This window comes from Schistocerca nitens, chromosome 6 (genome assembly GCF_023898315.1).
Source record: "Schistocerca nitens isolate TAMUIC-IGC-003100 chromosome 6, iqSchNite1.1, whole genome shotgun sequence".
Classification (NCBI taxonomy): Eukaryota; Metazoa; Arthropoda; class Insecta; order Orthoptera; family Acrididae; genus Schistocerca; species Schistocerca nitens.
In genome coordinates, this window is record NC_064619.1 from 514,614,482 (window position 1) to 514,632,572 (window position 18,091).

The window sequence follows — 18,091 nt, forward strand, 5'->3', positions numbered from 1 at the left end:
GCTCACACACTGTTCAATGTATCCGTATTCAGTTTTCTCCTAAGTGTACACTATTACGAAACTTCCTGGCAGATTAAAACTGTGTGCCCGACCGAGACTCGAACTCGGGACCTTTACCTTTCGTGGGAAAGTGCTCTTCCATCTGAGCTACCGAAGCACGACTCACGCCCGGTACTCACAGCTTTACTTCTGCCAGTATCTCGTCTCCTACCTTCCAAACTTTACAGAAGCTCTCCTGCGAACCTGGCAGAAGTAAAGCTGTGAGTACCGGGCGTGAGTCGTGCTTCGGTAGCTCAGATGGTAGAGCACTTTCCCACGAAAGGTAAGGGTCCCGTGTTCGAGTCTCGGTCGGGCACACAGTTTTAATCTGCCAGGAAGTTTCATATCACCGCACACTCCGCTGCAGAGTGAAAATATCATTCTCGAAACCTCCCCCAGGCTGTGGCTAAGCCATGTCTCCGCAATATCCTTTCTTTCAGGAGTGCTAGTCCTGCAAGGTTCGCAGGAGAGCTTCTGTAAAGTTTGGAAGGTAGGAGACGAGATACTGGCAGAAGTAAAGCCCCGACCAAACGCAACGAACTATATCGAAAAAAAAGAGCGGCCTTGCAGACGGCAGCAGCGGTGTCGGCATACCAGGAGTTGCTAAGCCGGCTGGACCCGCGGCATAGCGCGCGGGCGGCCGCCGACACTATGCTGCACTCATCGAAGCACTGTAAATTATGAGAATAAAGTAATGCCACCAAATACCGCTGTATCACTCTGCACTACCCCTTGACGCTTTTAAACTTGCTCGGCCTCCTGACGAAAGACGGCGGTGGGTCCCGGCTTCAGCTCGGCCATCTGGAGTCCCGGGTTCGACACCCCGCAACAAAGCACATAATAATACCTTCACATCTGCGTCTGCCATCTGAGAACTCATTGCAATATCCTGCATCATATCCAACCATTGATCGCAGACTAGCAGCAGCCGTCAAGGGACTTGGCATCCCATGCGCAGGCTGCCGTTTGCATCACAACACAAAGGGCAGCATGTGGAGTGGTGACCGGGAAGCATGGATTGCAGGTAAATGGTGTCGCAGGGTGTTCAGCGATGAATCGCGGTTCTCCACTACCCGGGATGACCATCCTGGTTCAGTATGCTTTGGAGAGACACATTGTTGTTGTTACTCATGTCGTCTCGTTGGGGTGAGGGGATGGGTGGGGAGGTGGGAGAGCAGTCATTGGTTTTGCCTTCAGGTCACAGCTGGTAGTGACTAAGGTAGCTCTGACAGACATCCTGCATCCTCATGTGTTGCCTTCTACGTGACAGTATGTGGGGTCATTTTCCAGCAGGACAATTCTCGTCCACACACGGATCGTGTCTCTATGAATTATCTACGTGATATTGATGTACTCCCGTAGTAAGCAAAATTCCCAGTTTTGTCCTTGATAGAACATTTGTGAAGCCACCTCGGAAGACAACTGCATACCAGTACCGGGTCCAGGGCGTCAAGGACCAGTTGTAAGAGTCGTGAGCCAGCTCGCCTGAGAAGAGGCTACAAGGGCTCTCACGAAACCCTTCCAGGACAAAGGGGGTGCAACTCCATACTGATAAATCGGCTTATATTGCTACGTTCTTTGCAAATTTGACTCTGTTTTGAAATTAGTGTAGCAAAACATACCATCTCAGTGTCTCATGCTTGATTTCGTTTTCTCCTCCTCTCCTGGGTCCTTCACATTCCACATTTGTGTGTGACGTATTCCACATCGAAGACAATCTCCTGATGTCGGGTGTATGAAACGACATTGTATCTAATCTCTTGTAATCTGTGGTAATGTGAACTGTTCTAATATTTAACATCCCTTAATAAATTTTGTATTTTACAGCTTCCAACTCTTCCTGTCCGCCGCAGCATCCACATCAAGACAAATTTCATCAGTTTTCTCCAGCTCTACAACATTTCTGCTCATTCCAGGTTTGTAATTCTTACCATGTTAATACTTGACTTATGTATCTAATAGGACGCGATAGCTCTGATTAACGGAGTCCCAGGCTGCGACATTGTTCTTAATATAACTTTTTGTTAATCTGATATCACGAACTGAAACCTTTGCATGTTGAACAAAGCTAGTCACTAAATGGAGGGTTATAAAGTCTTATTATTCTGTATATCGAAATAATCAACAACCACTTGCATTAGAGAAATTCAATTTCTTTACCCGTTTGGGGTACTTAATACCCTTTTTCATAAGGACGTACAGGATAATACACCACAAATAAGTAGAAGTCAGATAAAAATGTTAAAATTAGGGACGAAAAGTTTAAGAAATTTAAAAAATTAAAGATACGAAATTGTATATACTTATACCTATCGCATTATTTGCCAATGTCAACAATAACTGCAGACAGTAAAATGTTGTGGTCCTAAAAAGAATACGGGAGCAATAACTAGTACAATACTGAATCCATTAATACCACAAGTGCTCGTAGATGCTTACGTGTGGCTCATACTGCCTGAACCAAAATGGTATAAAGAAGCCAAACCAGTGCAGACGTCATGCCAGAACTGCAGTTAATCAGATGATGACATGCATATCTGGTAGTTGGTCTCAGAGTGGAGGTGAAAGTACGATAAAATAAGAAAACAAAACCAAATACAACTACAGTTGTCGTAAGGCATACACAAAGATGTAAGTCGACACAAGCAGCGTAATAAGTAATAAAAATACATCTTGATGTATAAAACAAGTAATGTCAACGACAATTGTCGCTATGGATGAGAACTTCGGGATATAATCTCCAAACGGCTGTAGTGAAGTCAGTAGAATGCTAGAAGGAAACCTATAAACAAAAACAAATTGCGAAGCGCATCATGGGGCTGGAACTTGTGACTGGAGTAAGTGGAGAGGCAATTTTCAATCATTAGCTAATATTAAGTATCGGAAAGTGGCTCTAGAGTAAAAGAAGCTTGGGCACAATTATAGTACTGGTATATATACAGGTCGCAATTACGTGTATATATACAGGTCGCAATTGCGTTTCGTGAAACAATTGTGTTTAGCGGCTTTTATACCAGTTGTATGACACTGTAAGTGCCGGCCGTTGTGGGCGTGTGGTTCTAGGCGCTTCACTTTGGAACCGCGCGACTGCTACGGTCGCAGGTTCGAATCCTGCCTCAGGCATGGATGCGTGTGATGTCCTTAGGTTAGTTAGGTTTAAGTAGTTCTAAGTTCTAGGGGACTGATGACCTCAAATGTTAAGTTCTATAGTGCTCAAAACCATTTGAACCAACACTGTAAGTATTGTATCAAATTAGTGCTGCATTTTCCTGCACATACTTCTGAGGAAGAGCACCAAGTGCCCGAAACCGGCTAAGAAATTAAACTACTTTTATGCAACTGGTTGCTGATTATTTCGATATATACAACTACTGTTGCTGAGGATGGCTGAAACACTAATCTTATTAATGTTTTCAAATATTGGTTGGTTTCTATCGGAGTTCTTACATTATATCCATGATACTTACATGTTGGTTAATTTTTTGAATATTAGTTAATTTTAAGTACATTTGGATGCAGATTTAACAACAGCCTATCAATAAAGAGAACAAAGAAAACAACTGGTACAGCTAAGCAGCAGTCTTACCAAAATGTTGTGTACCCGATGGTAAGTAATGAGTATATTGGCCCGCCCGGCTAGCCGAGCGGTCTAACGCACGGCTTTCCCGAGCGGGAAGGAGCGCCTGGTCCCCGGCACGAATCTGCCCAGCGGACATGTGCCGAGATCCGGTGTCCCTGCCAGTCTGTGGATGGTTTTTAGGCGGTTTTCAATCTTCTTCTGGGAATGCCGGCTGGTTCCCCCTTATTCCACCTCAGCTACACTACGTCGGCGATTGCTGCGCAAACAAGTTCTCCACGTACGCGTACACCACCATTACTGTACCACGCAAACATAGGGGTTACACTAGTCTGGTGTAGTGTTTGGGGGTAGTACCTGGATGACACTTGCTGTAGTATGGGGCAATCAAGCAGATTATGGTGGAGTTGAAGCATTTCCAGATGCTAACATTTTGGCTTGGAAGACGTGGAGTATTGCTGAGACTACAGGACTGTTGGCTAAACAGCCTTATGGTACCCTTGTTCCAAGCATGCCATTTGTTTTGACTACGGCACCGGGGGCGGGACCGCACAATAACCCTGGGTTCGGTGTGGGGCGGCATAGGGGTGAAGTGGACTGCGGTAGTCGTCGTGGGGTTGTGGACAACTACGGCTGCGGCGGGACGGATCCTCTCCATCGTTTCTTGGTCCTCGGTTAACATACAATACCTTCATTGTATATATTTGAGTGATGTCTCTTCTGTCGCATATGTCCGACAGAACAGATAGCACTCAAATTTGGACATTTCTGTAAGAGCGCGACGGCTACTTGACGTTTGTTTCAGTGCGAATGCAGTAATATCGTCCGAACTCCTACCGGAATCAATACTTCGCGAGTAGGGTGTTAATGGATGAGGGGTGCTGCATTGTATCGTACTATAAGGTGGAAAATTGAGTCAGTCCTGGACGGTGTCCGGATGTCCGAAGGGGATAGTTGGCCATTGATGAAAAGCGGTAAATCCGAATTCGAGTCCCAGTCTTGTACAGATTTTCAGCTTTCGTCATTGGATTACCATAATGCATGTGCATGCACCATTTCAGATGAGAATAGCTATGGTTGTACCGAGACCTTCTCACCTGAAATAGATAGAAATAGGCCATTGCTAACCAACATACTACTTAGACTGTATTACTCATTCAAATACAGCATGTCACTTCCCTCTATATATTACAAATTATTCTTAACCATGTCCATTGTGTAACATTTTCTGTTTTTTAATTTTTCTTTGACATTTACATTGTATAAATTACATTCTTATCAACTAGATAGTAACAAATTATGTTGTTGTTGTTGTTGTGGTCTTCAGTCCTGAGACTGGTTTGATGCAGCTCTCCATGCTACTCTATCCTGTGCAAGCTTCTTCATCTCCCAGTACCTACTGCAACCTACATCCTTCTGAATCTGCTTAGTGTATTCATCTCTTGGTCTCCCTCTACGATTTTTACCCTCCACGCTGCCCTCCAATACTAAATTGGTGATCCATTGATGCCTCAGAACATGTCCTACCAACCGATCCCTTCTTCTGGTCAAGTTGTGCCACAAACTTCTCTTCTCCCCAATCCTATTCAATACTTCTTCATTAGTTATGTGATCTACCCATCTAATCTTCAGCATTCTTCTGTAGCACCACATTTCGAAAGCTTCTATTCTCTTCTTGTCCAAACTATTTATCGTCCATGTTTCACATCCACACATGGCTACACTGCATGCAAATACTTTCAGAAACGACTTCCTGACACTTAAATCTGTACTCGATGTTAACAAATTTCTCTTCTTCAGAAACGCTTTCCTTGCCATTGCCAGTCTACATTTTATATCCTCTCTACTTCGACCATCATCAGTTATTTTGCTCCCCAAATAGCAAAACTCCTTTACTACTTTAAGTGTCTCATTTCCTAATCTAACTCCCTCAGCATCACTCGACTTAATTCGACTACATTCCATTATCCTCGTTTTGCTTTTGTTGATGTTCATCTTATATCCTCCTTTCAAGACACTGTCCATTCCGTTCAACTGCTCTTCCAAGTCCTTTGCTGTCTCTGACAGAATTACAGTGTCATCGGCGAACCTCAAAGTTTTTATTTCTTCTCCATGGATTTTAATAACTACTCCGAACTTTTCTTTTGTTTCCTTTATTGCTTGCTCAATATACAGATTGAATAACATCGGGGAGAGACTACAACCCTGTCTCACTCCCTTCCCTTTCATGTCCCTCAACTCTTATAACTGCCATCTGATTTCTGTACAAATTGTAAATAGCCTTTCGCTCCTTGTACACTCCTGGAAATTGAAATAAGAACACCGTGAATCATTGTCCCAGGAAGGGGAAACTTTATTGACACATTCCTGGGGTCAGATACATCACATGATCACACTGACAGAACCACAGGCACACAGACACAGGCAACAGAGCATGCACAATCTCGGCACTAGTACAGTGTATATCCACCTTTCGCAGCAATGCAGGCTGCTATTCTCCCATGGAGACGATCGTAGAGATGCTGGATGTAGTCCTGTGGAACGGCTTGCCATGCCATTTCCACCTGGCGCCTCAGTTGGACCAGCGTTCGTGCTGGACGTGCAGACCGCGTGAGACGACGCTTCATCCAGTCCCAAACATGCTCAATGGGGGACAGATCCGCAGATCTTGCTGGCCAGGGTAGTTGACTTACACCTTCTAGAGCACGTTGGGTGGCACGGGATACATGCGGACGTGCGTTGTCCTGTTGGAACAGCAAGTTCCAAATTCCCTTGCCAGTCTAGGAATGGTAGAACGATGGGTTCGATGACGGTTTGGATGTACCGTGCACTATTCAGTGTCCCCTCGACGATCACCAGTGGTGTACGGCCAGTGTAGGAGATCGCTCCCCACACCATGATGCCGGGTGTTGGCCCTGTGTGCCTCGGTCGTATGCAGTCCTGATTGTGGCGCTCACCTGCACGGCGCCAAACACGCATACGACCATCATTGGCACCAAGGCAGAAGCGACTCTCATCGCTGAAGACGACACGTCTCCATTCGTCCCTCCATTCACGCCTGTCGCGACACCACTGGAGGCGGGCTGCACGAAGTTGGGGCGTGAGCGGAAGACGGCCTAACGGTGTGCGGGACCGTAGCCCAGCTTCATGGAGACGGTTGCAAATGGTCCTCGCCGATACCCCAGGAGCAACAGTGTCCCTAATTTGCTGGGAAGTGGCACTGCGTAGGATCCTACGGTCTTGGCGTGCATCCGTGCGTCGCTGCGGTCCGGTCCCAGGTCGACGGGCACGTGCACCTTCCGCCGACCACTGGCGACAACATCGATGTACTGTGGAGACCTCACGCCCCACGTGTTGAGCAATTCGGCGGTACGTCCACCCGGCCTCCCGCATGCCCACTATACGCCCTCGCTCAAAGTCCGTCAACTGCACATACGGTTCACGTCCACGCTGTCGCGGCATGCTACCAGTGTTAAAGACTGCGATGGAGCTCCGTATGCCACGGCAAACTGGCTGACACTGACGGCGGCGGTGCACAAATGCTGCGCAGCTAGCGCCATTCGACGGCCAACACCGCGGTTCCTGGTGTGTCCGCTGTGCCGTGCGTGTGATCATTGCTTGTACAGCCCTCTCGCAGTGTCCGGAGCAAGTATGGTGGGTCTGACACACCGGTGTCAATGTGTTCTTTTTTCCATTTCCAGGAGTGTATTTTACCCCTGCCACCTTCAGAATTTGAAAGAGAGTCTTCCAATCAACATTGTCAAAAGCTTTCTCTAAGTCTACAAATGCTGGAAACGTAGGTTTGCAATTCCTTAATCTAGCTTCTAAGATAAGTCGTAGGGTCAGTATTGCCTCACGTGTTCCAACATTTCTACGGAATCCAAACTGATCTTCCCCGAGGTCGGCATCTACTAGTTTTTCCATTCGTCTGTAAAGAATTCGCGTTAGTATTTTGCAGCTATGACTTATTAAACTGATAGTTCGGTAATTTTCACATCTGTCAACACCTGCTTTCTTTGGGATTGGAATTATTATATTCTTCTTGAAGTCTGAGGGTATTTCGCCTGTTTCATACATCTTGCTCACCAGATGGTAGAGTTTTGTCAGGACTGGCTCTCCCAAGGCCGTCAGTGGTTCCAATGGAATGTTGTCTACTCCGGGGGCCTTGTTTCGACTCAGGTCTTTCAATGCTCTGTCAAACTCTTCACGAAGTATCGTATCTCCCATTTCATCTTCATCTATATCCTCTTCCATTTCCATAATATTGTCCTCAAGTACGTCGCCCTTGTATAGACCCTCTATATACTCCTTCCACCTTTCTGCTTTCCCTTCTTTGCTTAGAACTGGGTTTCCATCTGAGCTCTTGATGTTCATACAAGTGGTTCTCTTATCTCCAAAGATCTCTTTAATTTTCCTGTAGGCAGTATCTATCTTACCCCTAGTGAGAAAAGCCTCTACATCCTTACATTTGTCCTCTAGCCATCCCTGCTTAGCCATTTTGCACTTCCTGTCGATCTCATTTTTGAGACGTTTGTATTCCTTTTTGCCTGCTTCATTTACTGAATTTTTATATTTTCTCCTTTCATCAATTAAATTCAATATTTCTTCTGTTGCCCAAGGATTTCTACTAGCCCTCGTCTTTTTACCTACTTGATCCTCTGCTGCCTTCACTACTTCATCCCTCAAAGCTACCCATTCTTCTTCTACTGTATTTCTTTCCCCCATTCGTGTCAATTGTTCCCTCATGCTTTCCCTGAAACTCTGTACAACCTCTGGTTCTCTCAGTTTATCCAGGTCCCATCTCCTCAAAGTCCCACCTTTTTGCAGTTTCTTCAGTCTTAATCTACAGGTCCTAACCAATAGATTGTGGTCAGAGTCCACATCTGCCCCTGGAAATGTCTTACAATTTCAAACCTGGTTCCTAAATCTCTGTCTTACCATTATACACTCCTGGAAATGGAAAAAAGAACACATTGACACCGGTGTGTCAGACCCACCATACTTGCTCCGGACACTGCGAGAGGGCTGTACAAGCAATGATCACACGCACGGCACAGCGGACACACCAGGAACCGCGGTGTTGGCCGTCGAATGGCGCTAGCTGCGCAGCATTTGTGCACCGCCGCCGTCAGTGTCAGCCAGTTTGCCGTGGCATACGGAGCTCCATCGCAGTCTTTAACACTGGTAGCATGCCGCGACAGCGTGGACGTGAACCGTATGTGCGGTTGACGGACTTTGAGCGAGGGCGTATGGTGGGCATGCGGGAGGCCGGGTGGACGTACCGCCGAATTGCTCAACACGTGGGGCGTGAGGTCTCCACAGTACATCGATGTTGTCGCCAGTGGTCGGCGGAAGGTGCACGTGCCCGTCGACCTGGGACCGGACCGCAGCGACGCACGGATGCACGCGAAGACCGTAGGATCCTACGCAGTGCCGTAGGGGACCGCACCGCCACTTCCCAGCAAATTAGGGACACTGTTGCTCCTGGGGTATCGGCGAGGACAATTCGCAACCGTCTCCATGAAGCTGGGCTACGGTCCCGCACACCGTTAGGCCGTCTTCCGCTCACGCCCCAACATCGTGCAGCCCGTCTCCAGTGGTGTCGCGACAGGCGTGAATGGAGGGACGAATGGAGACGTGTCGTCTTCAGCGATGAGAGTCGCTTCTGCCTTGGTGCCAATGATGGTCGTATGCGTGTTTGGCGCCGTGCAGGTGAGCGCCACAATCAGGACTGCATACGACCGAGGCACACAGGGCCAACACCCGGCATCATGGTGTGGGGAGCGATCTCCTACACTGGCCGTACACCACTGGTGATCGTCGAGGGGACACTGAATAGTGCACGGTACATCCAAACCGTCATCGAACCCATCGTTCTACCATTCCTAGACTGGCAAGGGAATTTGGAACTTGCTGTTCCAACAGGACAACGCACGTCCGCATGTATCCCGTGCCACCCAACGTGCTCTAGAAGGTGTAAGTCAACTACCCTGGCCAGCAAGATCTCCGGATCTGTCCCCCATTGAGCATGTTTGGGACTGGATGAAGCGTCGTCTCACGCGGTCTGCACGTCCAGCACAAACGCTGGTCCAACTGAGGCGCCAGGTGGAAATGGCATGGCAAGCCGTTCCACAGGACTACATCCAGCATCTCTACGATCGTCTCCATGGGAGAATAGCAGCCTGCATTGCTGCGAAAGGTGGATATACACTGTACTAGTGCCGAGATTGTGCATGCTCTGTTGCCTGTGTCTATGTGCCTGTGGTTCTGTCAGTGTGATCATGTGATGTATCTGACCCCAGGAATGTGTCAATAAAGTTTCCCCTTCCTGGGACAATGTATTCACGGTGTTCTTATTTCAATTTCCAGGAGTTTATAATCTATATGAAACCTGTCAGTATCTTCAGGCTTCTTCCATGTATACAGCCTTCTTTTATGATTCTTGAACCAAGTGTTAGCTATGATTAAGTTGTGCTCTGTGCAAAATTCTACCAGGCGGCTTCCTCTTTCATTATATTGAACCATTTTATCAATTTTTAAGCATTTAATTCGCATTAACCTCAGAGAAATCTTTACATATTATGTTGTTTATACTATTTAAAAAAAACATTAACAACTTATACCAATAACACTGTAACAGAAATCTTTGCTATTAGATTCAGAAGCATCCGACCCACCTTACATTTCAAGGCGGTGGGTTACTCTGTACTGTTAATGAAATAAAAAAATAAAAAAATAAATCTGCTGCTAGAAATCGCGAATTCCCGGCGATTCGTTGCCTCTCTTACCTCATTCTCTATTTAATATAACAAGTAATGATGTACGAAACTCACTTTAATACAAAACTTCAGATGGCCTTGCTTTTACTACAGGAAAGATTACATTTAGGAGTAGAATCGAAACTCCCTGGCACCATACGGTGAGCTCCTAACATGCGTCCTATATTAGGAGCAGACGTTATCGAGTTGCAACATAGATGTACACTAGAGCAAAACGACAGGCGAATTAGCGCAGCGGCTAGTACGCTGAACTTGCATTCGGGAGAACGACGATTGAAATCCCCGTTCGGCTATGCAGATTCAGGTTTTCCGTGATTTCACTTAATGCAAATGCCGGGATATTTCCTCTGAAAGGGTACGGCAAGTTTTCCGTCTCATCCTTCTCTGACCAGAGCTTTAGCTCCGCTTCTAATGACCTCGTTGCCGACGGCATGTTTAGCTCTAATCTTCAGTCCTTCCTGTAAATCAGAACAGGAACAGAGTACAGATACAGGTGAAGCTGTTTAATCGTGAAACCACTGCCGCGTCCTCTCCAGGATTTCTCCATATTTGGAGTCAAAATGCTGGAGCAATTATCCATTTAAGGCATATTACAAGAAACGTAGAAACTCAATTCTAGTAAAATTTTGAAGAATCACTGAAAAGCCTTGCAGACAAAACCTAGGTTGACACGAATCGCAATGCAGTATAATGGAGAACGTTACCTAATACCAAACGCGTCGATGCTTTTTGCTGTTATGCAATGAAGGCATATAACTAAACATTTCGCGTTTGGTTAGGTGTGAATCATATCGTCCTTAGTACTGCAGGACGTTGCCTCCTCCAAAGGTGCCCAGATATTGCAACTATTCATTTGGAGATGAAGTAAACATTTATGAGTGTATGCATTTTGCGTAGAAACTCGTGTGAAAGTGACACGTGAGGATTGGTAAGCTCACCGGACACAATAATAGTCCCCCCAATCCTCCCCCCCCCCCACATTAATAGAGGTTTGATGCGCTGTAGATCTGGTACCAGGCGATCATGTGACCCTCTATTGTTGACGTAAATCATGGCGGTGACGGTGGTGTATGGAACAGCGGAGCAAGATGAGTCTGAACGGCAGAAGGAGCTATCATTACTAGATGGATCGCTGACCACACCGTGAGAGAAGGTACCCAGTTTGTTGGAGTGTCAACGCGAAAAGGTATCTACAAAATAAAGGAGTGCACCATTCGTAGCTATGTAACACAACGTTAGAAAAATGACTGTAAAAATATCTTAACCAAAAGGGAACGGAGACTAGTGTCACGTTTTCTCAGTACCAGTCGGTTTCAAAAGCCGCTAGGCATTGCTATTGTCGGTGAATGCGGATGCAACTGAACCTATTCCTGAGTGATATTGCAAAGGGAACTCCCAAGAGGCCATTGCTTACAGTGAAACATAAAGCTCCACGTTGTCAGTTGGGCAACCCACACAGTAACTGGAGAGTTGGTGGCATGCAGTATGATCTGACGACTCTCGATTTAGCCTTTTTTGTAATGAGGCAAGGAGTCCAGGCCGGCGACGGCCCAACGAGGCAACTGACCCGCAGCCTGTGAAGGGTTTAGTTCAGGCAGGACATGGTTCGGTGATGTTTCTAGTGTTTTTAAAATCTGGTAGCTCTACAGCATCCGCTCATCTATGAGTCTCTATGGCTTGATGTGGCATACCTGGACTCGCTTCCTCGTCGAACTGAAGGAATTACCTAGGCTAGAAGCGATGTTGCATGATATTAACCCCACGTCTCCTGTGGGTAACTAATTTTTATCCGGTTTGCTGACAGTCTCAGGAGAAGAAAGTGGAAAGATTTCAGAGATTATGCTACAGAAGGACGTGAAATATTGAGTTTATAACGTAACAAAAGAATAGATACAGGAAAAACTCGTCGATGGAGGATCTGCATTGATAATGCTTACTATATTAAGGGGAAAGCTATCTAATGATTTGCCAGAGCGTCTATGCCCAGTTAATTTGCCAACAGAAGGAGCTATAAAAAGGAGTTATTTTATCGGTTAGTCAAAAACTGGAATACGTAAAACAGATAATCGTAAACTGGGAATGTACAGGGTATATAGAGATGAGAAGAGTAGCAAGTCTCTGTAGTCTTGCAGACTTGACAACAATTGAATCGAGAAGAAGTTCACATGCAAAATAAACGTCAACAGTTACTGAAAAGTCAATCTGCAAATATTTGCAAATTTTATAAGAAAAATATATATTCAGTCAGTAAAACACTATCGCTATCTTGGTGTTGTAACCACTGAATGTACGGGTCACAAGCGACAAGTACTTATCGTACGTGCGTCGTAAATGTGTCGCAGAGGTAGGGGTGTAAGTGTGGAAGCGTGTGGGTAATGTGGAAACGTCTAGTATCTGGCCTGCAGAGTGCTGCACTGTAGTGGGGCTGCCAGAAATTGTTGAAGTAGTTCCTATTTGCCACGGTAGAGGGTTAGCAGTCAATTGAGCAACAGACGCCGTGACAATGATGCAGTTTATGTTGGCGCATTTTCTAAACCTTTTTCGAGGTAAGTTTTGGTGTTACATTTATCTACATACTTTGTAGTTATCTTTTCTTTACGTCTGATAGCTTATAAAGGGAGGTGCATAGAAGGTTTTAGCAGTCGTTTGTAACCTTAAATGGATAGTTGCTTAATGTAATCTACCGAAATTTAAAATGGCCATTGTTTAGGTATATGGAAGCATATATACGATGGAATTGTGGAAACGTTTCCACAATACCAACATCAAATACATTACTTCCAATACGTTTTGCGTCTGTTTCTAGATGCCACGGAAGCTAACTGATTGGAAACCAAGAGCTATTGTGAAGAAGTAGGATGCTGGAAACATGATTAAGGCTATAAGCTGTAGCCTTAAGGGAAAAGCAGATGAGGTTAATAAGAGCAGTAAAAGCTTTCAGTGTACCTCAGACGACACTTCAAAGGTTTGTGCATAGTGATATGTCACCTGAAGAATGTGTTTCTTTGAGACTTGGACGTAAGCCTGTACTACCTGATGTTATTGAGAAACAGTTGGTACAGTATCTCATTGAAATGGATAATGGCTTCTATGGCCTTACCAGATTAGATGTGAAGACAAAGGCATATCATCCGGCGGAAAGAAATAATATTAATCATACTTTTACTTCAAATGCTGCAGGCAGAGCTTTGTTTGACATTTTTCTTAGAAATAAACTCACAATCCACAAACCTATGGGAACCTCATTCTCAAGAGCAAACGGGTTTAACAAAGAAGCTGTAGACAAGTTTTTTTGATATTTTGGAAGCTGAGTACAGTAAACACTACTTAAGTTACCTGAGGATTCAGATGAAGAGCCCAATGCAACAACTTTCACCTCAGGCGAGTCAGATTTGGATCTCCCAGTTGGGGAAGAAAAACCTACTGAAGAAGATCCATTAGTATTTTTTGTGGAGGCGCATTTTCCAAAGACGTTCGGGAAGAATCGTGGATTAAGTGTGTAGTGTGTGAGGAGTGGAGTCATTCTTTGTGTGCCAGAAATGAGGGAGATATTTACATATGCGATTTTTGCAAGTGAACTTCGCTTATGAAGCATTTTTCTATTACAGTTGTGTTTAAAAATATTTTTGTGTAATTTAAATTTAATATAAAATAAAACAGTTCCTAAAATTTTTAATAGTTTTCGTTTGAAGTAGTCAGTTTCCCACAAATTTAAGGCGTTTCCACATTACCCGCACTTCTTGAAAAATTAATGAGTTGTTGTGCAAGCAGAAAATGTTTTTTAATTTTTAACATATTTTGTTTTCGTGTTTCATAGTATTACATTCATTGCTAAAACATTATGAGTTAGATTTTGCTAATTTTTGAAGCTGAAAGGGAAGTAAACATTTCTTTTACACAGCAAAAACAAACTGGGTTTCCACATTTACACCCCTACCTCTGTCTCTGTGGATTCGCTCTCTTACAAAGAAAATGGGATGCCTATCCAGGGTGTCCCAAGAGGAATGGTCAATATTCAGGGCTATAACAGGAACGATCATTGGAAGCAAAAAAGTCTAGTAGAAATGGGCCCCAAAACTAATACCTTAAGAGCTATGAGTACTTGTTACAAAGAAGAGATGTATTTCACAGTGCTCTCAAGGTATGGATTTTAGAACTCTTTTTTACTAAACTTTCTTTCTTCGATTGATCGTTCCTGAAATATCTCTGAATAATGACCATTTCTCCTCGGACAGTCGGCATAAATAGATAATAATAATAGGAACTGACAGATACGTAACGTAAAACGTTTGTTCTGGAAAACCGACAAATGTTTGCCAGACAGGCAATTTGCAGACAAATGGGTGAAATTAATTTAGTCTGAGGGGTGCGAAGAACAGTGAAACAACGATAAGTGATAGACACTGTATAGAAATGCAAAACACAGCTATCCATCAGACTCATTCAGTGAAGAGCCAACTAGCGAAGTACAAACGAAACCTAGTGCCAGTATACGTCGTCGACGTCAATGCAAGCCATATCGGTATGTGGGTTGAAGCGATACAGTATGACCAGTTAAAGGGAAAATTCATTTTTCATATGACATTTAGGCTCGTACAGCATATTTTTCACACCGTTATGGGTGTGTGGAGCCAGCACATGGGAACCGGACGTGCACAACGAAGAACGGGTATGAAGCACGCTGTGTTAACGAAGTACGTGCTGTCCACAGCCTTGTTCACATGAACGTAATTGACTGTGCGGCTTTGTTGATAGGGTTGGAGCACTATGGCCCCTCGGGCCCTTCTGCGTCGGCGACGGGACACCGTCTGCTACAAGCAGGACTTACGATATGCGAACAGTTGATTTGGTTTCCATAACCTGGAAACTGCGAAGGCTTCCGACTGATAGCAGCAAGCGGGCGATTCCTCGGTTGCCATCTGGACAAATTTTGTATTGCCGGACGTGTCCCCGCTTCAATCTATCCTACAGTAACGTCTGCGAAAGCGGTAGATGCTATCGTAGTAATCAAAATCACGTAGCGTTTAAGAATCGCACAGGAGACAAATACCAAGCCTAATAGTTTCACACCAGTGAAGTTTGCAAAGTAGGAGACCGTTAATGTTGGAAGATCATGAGTCGTGCCAGGATAGATACTCGGTAGAGCATTTGCCCGCGAAAGACAACAGTTCCTATTTCGAAGCCTTGCCTAGCACGGAATTTTGATCAGCCTGGAAGTTTAAACTTAAATTTCTATGATCTGGTGGAGAAATGAACCTCCACCCGTCTGAAAGCAAATCTAGACGCCTTCCCCAGGCGTTTTTTCGCTTTATGCTATTGTAAAGCAGCTGTATAATGGCTGTCTCTCCTAAGAGCCCAAACAAATACTGCGTTTCACGTCTCTTACGCAACGCACAGTGCCAACTGGAAGTGTTTGTTTGTTTCCCGTTAAAAACAAATGAGATTTTACGTTTCCATTCAATAGAGTGCTCCAACATTAGTTTAGTGCGATATTCGATAAGCGTGTACCAAAATGGAGAGTGAAACCTTTGTTCGCCACATCTTCGTTCCACAATTTACCCTGTCTTGTGTTCCGTCCTGTCCCACTCTGTCTGCTACTGTCATGAGGCTGCGCTACTCAGTTGTTGCTGGAGTACTGATTATTCTTCGTGTTTTACCGTCCCAGTTACCACTTAGTGCTAAACCGAATGTGGAACTTGACTATTCTGGGACCGCTCTATTAAATGGACACGTAAAATACCACTTTAAAAATCTTTTATTTGTAACTGGAAAATGAACCGACGCTTTTTGTTGACAGTGGGCGTCGCATGAAACACGTGATGAGCAATATTTCATTGGGTCGACTACATTTACACATCACAAAAACGAAATTCAAAACATCTGGCCGAAAAAAAAACCAAACAAATCGTTCCTGGCGACTCTTAAGAGGGACTTAATCTGGGATTTCAATCGCATTTAAGTCTCAAGTATATTTCTTGGAGTAGAACTTCTCCCAAACGTGCCCTTTTTCCCTCTTTTTTTTTCATCTTCTAGTCTCCACCGTTCAGTCTAGTCCCTACTACTAAAGCTTGCTTCCAGTGCACAGACTGGTTGAGGCTCAAACAATATTGTCCGAGCGATAGCTGTGAATATCACAGGAACATCATAAAATGTCCAGCGCTCAGGCCAAGTTGATTACTGTTAAGCTCGTTCACTCAGCTCCACTGTGTAATACGCGGATGGAAGCGACCTACTTCGGACGACTCACTTACATTTGTGAGCTCCAAAAAAAGCCCAGCCTCCGCGTTCGCACGCCGGGGTCCGCGGCAAAAACTCCGCGTTTGAATATGCAGCCCTCGGCCCCATTAGGGTCGCTTGCTGCATTTTTCAATAGCTCTGTCTATCTGCCCGTGTCAGCGCGGCCAGGCGGTGCCGATCCGACCCTTTTTACATCCTATTTATATAACGATATTGTGATTCATCAGCCGCGCCGGCGAAAGCTCGGCGCGCTTTTTAAAATAGTGCTCAATTATTTATGATTGCGACCAGAGCAGGGCCGCGTGCGCGCACACACACACATACAAAAAAAAAAAAAAAAAAAAAAAAACTGGTAGCAGTGGGAAAGGATCCGAATGAAAACACAGGCGTGATTTACCGGAGCATTACCACACCAACAATTTATAAAGCTGATTTATTCCCTCTGTCAACGGACGCAGTGTTTTCATACAAACGGGGAGATTACGCCATTCACGTTGGCCGATTTAAAATTGCTCCGTCCGTGTTCAGCAGGTACTGACAACACGGGGATTGCAGGGCATGTGCCGCAGTCTGCTCTCAGCCATTTCTTTCTGGTTCCGAACTGATGGGTGCGCAGAATTTACTGTCTAATCCCCGAAATCATCATAGAATAAAGGAACTGTGTTTGAATTTTAGTAAATAGTTTACTCCATGTTTTTGTATCAAAACTCTTTCTGGATAATGCAAAAGCGCAGTTCTTTGCGCGATACTTCTCAAGTATGAGCCTCGTGGATTACAAGATGTTTCTTCAAATAACGCCTCGTGGCCTGTGCTTCGACCTCAGTGTCAATAAGAAGTTAAATTAATCACTAGAAAATTGACTGTCATGTATACAGTGCTTCGGTGCGATTTGTTGATGTTGCTGTCGGAAAATGTTCCTTACAGAGAATTTCATCTACGTTAGTATGCTCCACACATTCCGCTGCTTGATCTAAGGCGACACACAAAGTACATCAGCAGAAATCACTGCGTAAAACTGGCAGCATTGCATGTGTCCCTAGACTACATGTTGCTTTCTGTTAATTTGTTTGAAGTCCATCGTACACATCAGGATTGTGCTCTATAGTAACTGATGAAAGTTCTTTGAAGAATAACTAATTTAAACTTTTAAACAGTTAAGATACAAAAATTGTTATCAAGTTTCTAATTCACTGTGCTTGTAATACAATTTAATGTTAAGCTTCTATTGCAAGCATCAGATCATTCATACAACACTCACACGAACAGACAGTATCTATATGGAAACCACGACCAACTGTTAAGAAATCACGAGAGAATCTATGTATTATCTGTTTAAACTTAATACGGTTTTCAATAGCTTGTTATCCTGAGAACGAAGTCTTGCTGCGTCAAATCAGGATAAAATCTCGAGATTTCGACGATTACCTCCATCGTCTTCGTCAGAAGCAACCGACTGGTG

At 44.6% G+C, this 18,091-nt stretch overlaps 1 protein-coding gene across 1 annotated transcript in view; it reads left to right on the plus strand.

Moving 5' to 3' along the window:
* Positions 1 to 18,091, plus strand: part of LOC126263436 (uncharacterized) — a 794,389-nt gene that overhangs the window by 445,133 nt on the left and 331,165 nt on the right. The window contains exon 4 of the mRNA XM_049960528.1: positions 1,867 to 1,955. Coding sequence (XP_049816485.1) covers positions 1,867 to 1,955 — 89 coding nt within the window. The remainder of the gene's footprint in view (positions 1 to 1,866; positions 1,956 to 18,091) is intronic.